The following is a 10,455-nucleotide window of genomic DNA, read 5'->3' on the forward strand; positions in this document are numbered from 1 at the left end:
CAGGACGTACGCTGGGACCTTGGAGCTCTCATTTCCAGATGGGACAGATTGCAGGAGCCACTTTCTCCTTTTGTGTGTCTGCAAGAACCATGTCCTCACCTGAGTCTGTGACTCACCTGGGCTGAGCCAATGCCTTTGGGAGATGAGGAGGTGGGAAAGGCTGTGATATAAGTGTCGGCAATCTGCTGACATAAACCTTGTCCTGTGTGGCATGCGCTGAGCACAGTCTCTGGGTGGCCTCATCTGGGCTGGAAACAGCATGATGTGGACTCTTTTCCTGGTTCTTTTATTAACAGCCTGTGTGCTCTTTGTGGGGGTTGGGCTGTGGGTCATCATTGGCCATTTCTTCACTGTGGACATCCCTGCAGCCATCGGCCACCCTGTGAAACTGCGGGTCCTCCACTGCGTGTTCCAGCTGTTGCTGACGTGGGTGAGTTTGTGTTTTATTTGTCCTTAAATTGTGAGGATTAAGGATGAAGTTGGAAAAATATATATCATCTAGTTCAATGACCACTAATATTACAACAGTAGAGGCTGACAGTAGATTCTCACACCTGAATAATTCCTGTTAGGTGACTGGTGGTTCTCAGCTTCTCCCAGGGATCCTCAGATGAATGGACTGACAGCCACAAAATGCAAAAAATCATTCCCATTCTCAGAGTAATAAAGGCCTGCCCCCCTTTCTAGCCCCACCCCCTGTCTTACCTCCCCCACGGCACTTGGTGCGCTGTGAAGCTGGGATGTTAGGAATGAGTTGTTCTGAATCTTTGGGTCCCCAGACTGCCTACCTGCTAGCTAGAATTGGCCACTGACAAAACAAAGAGACATGCTAGCAAATTAGTAAATTAGTACAGAGGAACAAAACTACAGAATGTGACTTTAACACACACACACATGCACACACACACACACAATTAATATTATTGCTTTGGAGAGATGGGGACTGTTTATGTCACTAGTTGGATTTTGCTTGTTGTTCTTGGTATGTGGAAGGTAACGAGATAGCTGTAACTAGATCACGGCGAGGAGCATGTCGAGGTGGCAATAAGGACTTGCTGTGCTGTCCCAGAGGGCTGGCAGGAATGACGTAGAGAGAATATATTTCTTAAGTCTCTTACCTAATACTGAGTGATTGCCAAGGCTGGCTCTCACGGGAAAGCCTCGCTGGAGAAGAATCCAGGAACCAAAGGTGTATTCCCACCGGGGTCAGAATCACAGGAGATGATGATTTGTTCTGATACTTTATCAGGCTTTGACTTTCATGGTCTATGGTCCCGGTTTCCAAACACACTGACTCAGTCTCTTCATCTGCTAAACAGGGGAACTAACAGTCCCAACGTCAGCGTTTTGTGGGGATGCAGTGAGTGGAGTGTGTTTCTGTGCCTGGCACAGAGTGAGCCCTCCCTAAGCTCTAGCCTTATTGCTACTAGTTGACTGGTTTTTTTCTACAAAGATGTGTTGTACAACGACTCTGTGCCATCTGCCTGTTCTAGCTCTGAGGGTCAGTGATGGGCGAGAGAGATAAAGTCCCAATCAGATTCTTCCTGCAGGGCTGGGGGAAGAGTGGGCACTGGGAGGGTGGGGGTGGGGGTGGGAAGACAGCAACATATGAGCAAAATGATTTCCAGAGTGGCAGGTGCTGTGAAGAACGCAAGCTGGGCGGGGGGACAGCCGGGCTTCTCAGTGGGGTTCTCTGAGCCCCAAATGGTGACAGAGACAAGGGGTCCTAGATTTAGGTGGGAAAAAATCACCCCATTTTCACTAACCTCTAATGAAAATATAGTATGTCCTTCCATATAGATGAGGGTGACAAACCACAGCCATGACAGTAGGAGTTGCGACTTTGTCACCAAGTGGTATCACATATATTCCAAGCACGTTACACCTGGGCAGATTTTGTGAAAAACCACGTAGGCACCTCATTCCTTTGAGATGTGATCGTATCAGAACAGCTGCCAGAACTCACTGTTTAAAGTGCTAATAATAATAAGGAAGCCCGTATGGTACTGTGTCACACATTTAGTTCAGTATTTTGATAACTATATTTAAATAAAACTGTCTTCTTTGTCATTCCACGTATACATTCAAAAACATTCTGCAGTGAGGTCACGGGCTTCACTACAAGGCAGAAAGGCTTTGGCATGGGAAGGGTTAGGGACCCCTGGGAAGATAGTGCCCTGGGGGAAGAGCCCATCTTATTTAGTTTTATTTATTATACAAACTTTCAGACACGCACCATAGTAGAAAAAAGCCGCATGTCCTCACCCCACGGCATTTGTGACTCCAGGAAAATTATGCTTCATCTGTGCCCCTGAACCGTCCCTCCTTCTATTTTCCTTATGATGTGGATCCCCCATCATATTATTTTATCCAAATATATTTCCGTAGGTATCTCTAAAAAAGAATCCCATCTCCCCTTTAAAAACACATAACCATATGCTGTTAGAACTTTTTCAGAATAGAAACAAATACTGGGATGGCCACACTGGCTCAAGGGGCCCAGTAGGGGCTCCTTGGGAAGAGATGTCGTGTCCGGGCCGAGCTGGACCAGAGACCCGTGGGGGCGGTGGGCGTTCCAGGTAGAGGGGTCAAGGGCAGCCAGAAGCCTGGTCTGCAGGGCTGGGGGTGTGAGGGGTTGTGGAGAGCCATTGGAAGAGGTTGGTGCTGGGGCGGTGTGACCAGGGATTTTCTGCAGGTGTGGAGCACGGGGCGGGGCCGGTCGGCATGGTGCACCTGGTGCAGGCAGCTGGCCTCCAGCAGGGAAACGCAGAAATCCTTCCGCTGAATTTCCTCTTCTCTCACCAACAGGGGGCGATTTTTGAGAAACTGAAAATCTGTTCTATGCCCGAATTTGTCCGTTTCATGCACGACCTGCGGCCACTCAAGAAGGACCCGGCTGTGGAGGTCAAGAACCTGCGCTACGGGACTATCCCAGTGAGACTGTTCCAGCCCAAGGCGCCCTCCCGCACCCTGCGGACGGGCATCGTGTTCTTCCACGGCGGCGCCGGGATACTAGGGAGCTTGAGTAAGTCCTTCCCTCTGCCCCTGGCTGGTGGTGTGACAGCTTCAGGGCAGTGTGGGGAGCACCACCTTCCAGCAGGAGGCCCTTCTTTCACCTTCCAGGGATCCAAAACCGCTGTTATGACCAAGAAACACCAGGGCAGTTAGCAGGTCCTAGATTGTTGAGGTGGTAAAGATATGGAACATACTGATCTCTTTGGGGAAGTCCAGAGGTATAGATACACTATGTGTGTGTGTTTGTGTGTGTGTGTGTGTGTATGTGTATACGTGTGCATCTCTGCACCTGTCTGTGTAGGCTTTCCCCGCTCAGCTATGTAGGTGTCCCCATGACACCCTTAAAGCGAAGAAGCAATTTTCTTAGGACACATCTTGTTGTTGTTGTTTTCTTTTGTAAAAGTGAAAATCCTCTTTGGACTTCCTTTGGTAACTTCAAAATAGGTACTACTGTAGGTTTTTTGTAAAGGCAAAGCAACTTAAAGCAAACTTTCATCAAGCGGGGACATCTGTCTATACATATAAAATTCACATAACATAAAACGTCATTGGAAACTGTACAATTCAGCAACATTAGGTACATTCACAATGTTGTTCAACCACCACCTCTACTTAGTTGGAAATAAAAGATTTTTTTCTTCTTTTCCAAGTGAGAGGAGGGGAGCTAGAGAGACAGACTCCCTCATGAGCCCTGACCGGGATCCGATGCTCTGCCCATCTGGGGCTACCTTTGCAACCTAGCAGTGTTTAGCACCTAAGGTGGAGACTCCATGGAGCCATCCTCAACACTTGGGGCCAATATGCTTGAACCAACTGAGCAATAGCTGCAGGAGAGGAAGAAGAGAGAAAGAGAGAAAAAGAATGAGAGAAGGTTGTGGGAGAGGGGTGGAGAAGCACAAGTCGCTTCTCCTGTGTGCCTTGACCGGGAATTGAACCCAGGACATCCGCATGCTAGGCCGACGCTCTACCACTGAGCCAACTGGCCAGGGCCAAAATAAGAATTTTTAAAAAGTAAAAGTAACTAAAACACATATTTTGTTTAACGTCAGATATAGGTTGAGAAAAATTCTGGTATAAACAGATAAGAGAACTGAAGATTCAAAGAAAATTAATGAGAGAAAATACTCACAATTGAATTCATATTATGATATCATTTCCCCCCTCCCCACCCACACACAGTAGGAATTAGGGAAAAAGCCCCTTTATAGTGCTCTCTAGTCTGTGGAATGCAGGATCTATTGCAGCACCCTGTAGGATAGGGGGTTTAATGCAGCTGTAGTTTGGGGATGGTCTGCATAATAAATGACAGTAACAGTGAAAATGTATTCATATTTATAAATATTAGTATTAACTATGTGCATTATCTCATTGAAATCCCCACACCTGTCATTTTCATCAACCCCATTTTACAGATGAGAAAATCAAGCCTCAGGGAGAGAAGGGATGTGCCCCATACTCTCTCAGCTCAAGTGCAAAGGTGACAACGTAGAGACTTGAGCTTGGGTCTGACTCCAGAGTTCCCACACGGAACCGCTGTATTCTATGGCCAAACAGCTTCTCAGATAATTGAGAGCAAAGAGTCACAAGCCAAGAGCTCCGTCTGTGGTGGCCACCAGTGAGAAGGGGCAGCCGCTGATGGGCAAAGGAAGCCCACCATCCCTCCTAGTGACGTGAAAACCTTTTATTTTCTAGACACCCACCATACAATATGCTGTCGTTTGTCCAAGGAGAGTGACTCAGTGGTTGTAGCAGTCGGGTGAGTAAAGGGGAGGAGAGGCAGGGGTGGGGAAACCAGGCCGTGACCTGGAATGACAGGGTGGGGGGGTAGGAACTCAGGCAGGCAAAGGGGTCAGAGGGACACCAGGAGCAGGAAGCCAGCGAGGAGGAGAGGAAGAACGAGGGAGAGACAGAGAGGCAGAGAACGGGCTGTCCTTCCTGCGGGCGGCCCATGGGTATGGTATCTTTCAAAGTGGCATTCCTGTGCACGGCATCCCTTGGCAGCTGGGTGGGTAGAGGGCTCAGGTAAGCAGATCAGCTGCCACACTTCACAGCAGGTGCCCTTTTGGGTGGATACTCTATTGAGCAGAACGGTGCCCTGGGCCGTCAGCGGGACAACCGCAAATACTGCACATCATTTCCAAGTGCTTCAGTGGTGAGGTCTATGGAAGGAAGAGAGAAAAATTAAAAAGCCATTCTCTCTCCTAGCTGATCTTGGAGAGTCAGTCACCCAACCTGGACAGGTGAAGAGGGCTTGGTGGATACGGGGCAGAGAGTCCTAGGAGGTCCCTCCCTCGGCGTCAGGCTAGATATTTGGATTCAAGGACGCTGGACACAGGTGGGCTAGGCTCTGCTCGGGTGATGAGTATAACCCATGTTCCTTGATTCCATTTTAGATACCGCAGGGCACCCCAGCATAGGTTTCCGACCATGATGAGAGACTGCCTCGCGGCCACTGTCTACTTCCTGCGCTCTCTGGATTCATACGGGGTGGATCCAGCCCGTGTTGTTATCTGTGGTGACAGTTTGGGAGGGGGAGTAGTAATGACAGTGTGTCAGAAACTTCTGGACTTTTCAGATCTCCCCAAGATCCGTGCTCAGATCCTTGTCTACGCAACTCTCCAGGGTGTAGATTTCCAGCTCCCTTCCTACCAGCAGAACAAGAACGTACCTCTGCTCACTTGGAATTTTGCCTTCAACTGTGTGTGTCAGTACTTGGACATCAGCCCCTACTGGAGAAGCGCCATCAAAAAAGGTGCGCATTTCCCTTCTGAAGTCTGGGAAACGTATAGGAAGTGGTTGGGCTTAGAAAACATCCCGGAGAAGTTTAAGAAGAGAAGCTACCGACCGGTGCTTCCTGCGCCCCTGAATGAGAGTGCTCACCTGGAGACCAACCTTACTCTGGATTTGATGATCTCGCCCCTGATTGCAGAGGACGAAGTCATGTCACGGCTCCCGGAAACTTGCATTGTGAGCTGTGAGTATGATATTCTCCGGGACAACTCGCTGTTGTGCAAGAAGAGACTGGAGGACCTGGGAGTCCCAGTGACGTGGCACCACATGGAGGATGGTTTTCATGGAGTGCTGAACACCATCGACATGGGCTGTTTGTATTTTCCCTGCTCTACTAGGATTCTGAACATTATGGTCCAGTTTGTAAAGGGGCTGTGATGTGGGTCCCACCATCACCCAGTTCCCTGTGGGACTCTCTGTTGCTGATGTTGGTGATGCTGAGTGAGGCTAGGAAGGGACATGAGACTGCTATTCCTCTCGCTCTAGGTTCTAGAATCAGAGAATGCATGTTTCTGATGAGTGAAGGGTGAACAGTAGATGAGACAAGATTGGGGGGAGGGTGGATCTCTGTCTGTGTGCACCATTGGGACAATTTGAGCTGAGAGCCTTTCGTGTCCGTCTCCAAGAGTGAGTGAGCATGTCAGATTGCCCACGGCCTCCCTGAGGTGGCGTTCAGACGGCCCAGGCTGATCCAGGCTGTGGGCAGCCGGAGTGCCCACTTGGCTGGCCTTGGAAACACCCAGGGGCATCACGTGACATTCATGGGCCTTCTCCAATCTGGCTCAAGGGTGGGACTCTGATGCTCTAGCTTGCCAGATGGAGGAGGAGAAACTGGTGCCAGTCTCCTCCTCTGGGTCCAGGGTGACACTTTTCCTGTGTTCCTCTGTGTCTGAGTTCAGAGTCTGAACTGTCTGGGCTGGAAGAGTTGGGACAGAATGGGTAGGTTCTGCATGGTGGTTGGCAGCTACAGACAGATGAAGACAGCCCAGAGCCCCCTGATGGGGGAGGTCCGGAACTCTTGGAGTCAAAGTGTCAGAGAGGGAAGAGGAAAGTCTCTGTCCTGAGTCAGAGACCCATGAAGACCAAGTCTGACCAAACTCAATCATGTCTACCGTGAGAAACTGAGGGAGGGCCGATGGCACCGAAGATGTATAGCAAGGACTATTTCTGTTTTAAGACACAGAACCAACTTCAATCGACCTAAATGAGAGGGGGGGGGAGGAGAGACTATATTGGCCAATGGGATAAATCAGGCATGGTTTGATGCAGGAATTCAGACAATGCAGCCAGCAAATGTTTCTCCTTTCCTCCATTCTGTGCTTTTCTCTGTTTACTTCAGTGGTCCCCAACCCCCAGGCCGCGGACCGGTACCGGTCCATGGGCCATTTGGTACCAGTCCGCAGAGAAAGAATAAATAACTTACATTATTTCCATTTTATTTATATTTAAGTCTGAACGATATTTTACTTTTAAAAAATGACCAGATTCCCTCTGTTACATCCGTCTAAGACTCACTCTTGACGCTTGTCTTGGTCACGTGATACATTTATCCATCCCACCCTAAAGGCCAGTCTGTGAAAATATTTTCTGACATTAAACTGGTCCGTGGCCCAAAAAAGGTTGGGGACCACTAGTTTACTTGACCTTCACGTCTCCGCATGGCGGCCCTGAACAGCTCCATCCTTACATTCTCCCTGGGTCATTATTATGCATTTGCCTCATTCTCAGCAGTCCCAGCAGAAACCACATGATAACTCAGTGGCTCTATGGGCTTTCTGAATGGAGTGTCCAGTTGTCACAATCAAGGGAATGGGATGTATTGACTGACCATATGTAAGCCCCGTGCCATCCTTGGGGTGGACTGTGGGGTCTGCGCCACCTGGGGCTTGAACTGAGCATGGGGGAGGGAAGGGCTGCTTCCCTCACATCAAGACTCGGTCTACCGTGTGGACGTCTATACTTACTCTACTAGACACTGAATCCGGAGTCCAGGTACACGGAAGTGGCAAGAGATATCAGGGACCACAAGGCACATTTACCGCCCGCTCCTTAAAAATAAAAACTCCTTTGAAACAATGACCCAGGCTCTCATGCTGGCCCTCTCTGGTCTTCAGGAGGCTTTCTGTTCCTGTGGGGACATGGTTCTTGTAGACCAAGATCCAAGTTTACTGCACAAGGGCCCCGTGCATGCCTTTAACTGGCTTTCTGGTGAATGTGCTGAAACATGGGGCAGAGAGAAATCCATTGGGTGGCTTCTTGATCTATTCACAGAAGGTGACTGCAGGTGGCTATGCTAGAGAGCTAGGAACCACTTTGTAAAAGAACATTGTTTCGTGACCACTCAGCTGTTGGGAGCACCGGAATCTGAGAAGCGTGGTCCCTTTTGAGACAGAGCTCTGAGTGGAGTCTGGGTCGGCTTCCATCCTGGAGTGTGGTCTGTGTCGTTTCACCCCTGTCTCTGGAGGTCGGGGGCATAGACATTGGATGCTGAGGGAGCTACCTGCCGACCCTGTAGAGGGGGTTTGTGCCTCCTCGTTCAGCAGCTCATAATTTGATTATTCTTAATTCCGTACACGACTCATACACTATGGGTCCCCCAGTACATTCATGTGTTCCTCACATGAATTCTACAAAGTGGGTATTTCTAAGCCCATTTTACAGATGAGGAAACTGAGACTCAGAGACATTAATAACAACACTCATTTCCTGTGTCTTTGTAGTCAGGCTGAAGGCCAGCTGGTTAACTGGCTTGTCCAAGGCCACGTGACTGGCCAGGTGCTGTTCGTCGCAACCCTGATCTGTCTCACATCAGCCCCTCTCCGTTGTGCCCCCTGGCCCACTAGGCCTTTTCTTACCCGTCATTCTTAATGAAAATAAAAGGACTGAGCCACATAACCTCATCTGAGTCATTTCCAACCCAGGTACGTCTCAGCTACTGTCTGAGTCGGGTTGATAGAATCAAGTCTTTGCCAGATGGTGTCCTTTGCTAACTTGACTGTGGCTTTCTCTAAGTGCGAGTGACCTTGGAAATGCTGACTGTGGTCCCTCGGGAGCGCACAGCTGAGGGGCCCTGCTCACACAGCTCAGGGGACAGGGACACCCACACACCTTTAACCCAGACACTCTGGGGGTGTTTTCTCAGTAAACTCCACGACTTTTCTGGAAAAGCCCAGGGCAAGTGCCATGAGCTGCAGGACAGTGCATTGCACCCCAGATTGCTGGCCTTGGGGAGCAGCAGGCAGTGGAAGATAAGGGCAAAGTAAAAAAAATGGGCCAAACTGTTCTCTGCTGCTCCTCCTCCAAGTTCCCTTTCAGTGTCTTCCTCATGGTGCTCACACCCCCGGGACCTCCCTGCCTTTCTAACCCCAAACCCCGTCTCCCCGTTCCCTGCACCCTCCGCTCCAGAGTGACTGTCTGCTCTCTCCTCTTGTGCCTGGGCCAGGACAGGCTGTAGGCGTTAGCACATGCTGCCGTGACCAATGGCCCACAGTCTCAGTGGCTTATGACAGCCACAAGCTTTTTCCTGCTCACCTTACACATCTTTCGGTCCTCCTCGTGTGGTGGCATCTCTGCCCCACGTGTGTCTTCCCTGAGGACACACTGAGATCCAGGCTGAGGGGGCAGCCTCTACCTGAAACATCCTCAGTCTCACGGAAGAGGGGAAACGAACATGGCGGATCACACACACAATCTCCTCCAGTTTCTGCTCAGAAATGACCTCGTGGTTCCTGCTCACCTTTCACTGGCCAGAGCAAGTCACATGGCCGAGCCAGACTGGAGACAGGACAGGGAAGCAACATCCTCCCCACAGAGAGTGGCAGACAGTTTTGGACAACATGACAGCTGCCACACTTTCAATCAATCTCTACTTCCATTCTGCCTTTTAAAATTTTAATTTTAGCCTGACCTGTGGTGGCACAGTGGGATAAAGTGTCGACCTGGAAATGCTGAGGTTGCTGGTTCAAAACCCCGGGCTTGCCTGGTCAAGGCACATATGGGAGTTGATGCTTCCTGCTCCTTCCCCTTTCTCTCTCTCCTCTCTCTCTAAAAATGAATAAATAAATAAAATTTTTAAAAAAATTAATTTTAACTTATGGAAGTAATGCATAAATATATTCTTTTAAATAAAACCTTCAAATGCCAGAGATAAAGCAAAGCCACTTTGGGTTACTCTCCTGCAATTCTATTCCCTGTTATCTGGATGTCTCTACTGTTCCTTTTCTGAGGTGGGGGGATATTAGGGTCTTCTGATCCTTCAAAGCTTGTTCCTATGCTATTACATACACAGACATATGTCCATAGGAACTCTAGAGTATTCTTTTATGGGCAGACTTTGCCCTGTGTTGGTACACCGAAGAATACTCATCGTGTACATATGTGGTGGCGCCTGGGTTTTCTACTCAGCGTGATATATCTTAGAAGAGTAGCCTAGTAAACAGTACGGATTCATCATCCTCTTCCTTTTAGCAACTGCCTAGTATTCCATGGTCTGGCTACCATACTGTTTTTAGCCATTCCCTCCTGGTGGACACATTTGGCCGCTTTCCAGCTTTTTACAGACAAACAAGTGTGTAGTGAACATTTCTGCACTCACCCTCTCGTCCCCTTCTGCATGTGTGAGTCTCTGTGATAGGTTCAGAGAGGGGACTG

The 10,455-nt window shown here is 49.3% G+C and overlaps 1 protein-coding gene across 1 annotated transcript; it reads left to right on the forward strand.

The window, feature by feature from the left end:
- Positions 1-262: 262 nt before the first annotated feature.
- On the forward strand, positions 263-6,183 carry LOC136397519 (arylacetamide deacetylase-like 3). Its single transcript, XM_066372014.1, has 4 exons — positions 263-430; positions 2,809-3,025; positions 4,708-4,771; positions 5,409-6,183. Exons 1-4 carry the CDS (start codon positions 263-265, stop codon positions 6,181-6,183), a joined length of 1,224 nt encoding a protein of 407 aa, XP_066228111.1.
- The last annotated feature ends 4,272 nt before the right edge of the window (positions 6,184-10,455 follow it).

Source organism: Saccopteryx leptura, chromosome 3, assembly GCF_036850995.1.
Source record: "Saccopteryx leptura isolate mSacLep1 chromosome 3, mSacLep1_pri_phased_curated, whole genome shotgun sequence".
Taxonomy (NCBI): domain Eukaryota; kingdom Metazoa; phylum Chordata; class Mammalia; order Chiroptera; family Emballonuridae; genus Saccopteryx; species Saccopteryx leptura.

What these genes read in the sequence shown, in the direction of transcription:
- LOC136397519 (XM_066372014.1), top strand. Translation starts at nt 263, where the DNA reads ATGTGGACTCTTTTCCTGGTTCTTTTATTAACAGCCTGTGTGCTCTTT. An exon ending in TCCAGCTGTTGCTGACGTGG is followed by an intron (nt 431 to 2,808) that starts GTGAGTTTGTGT and finishes TCTCACCAACAG; the next exon opens with GGGGCGATTTTTGAGAAACT. An exon ending in TCAGTGGTTGTAGCAGTCGG is followed by an intron (nt 4,772 to 5,408) that starts GTGAGTAAAGGG and finishes ATTCCATTTTAG; the next exon opens with ATACCGCAGGGCACCCCAGC.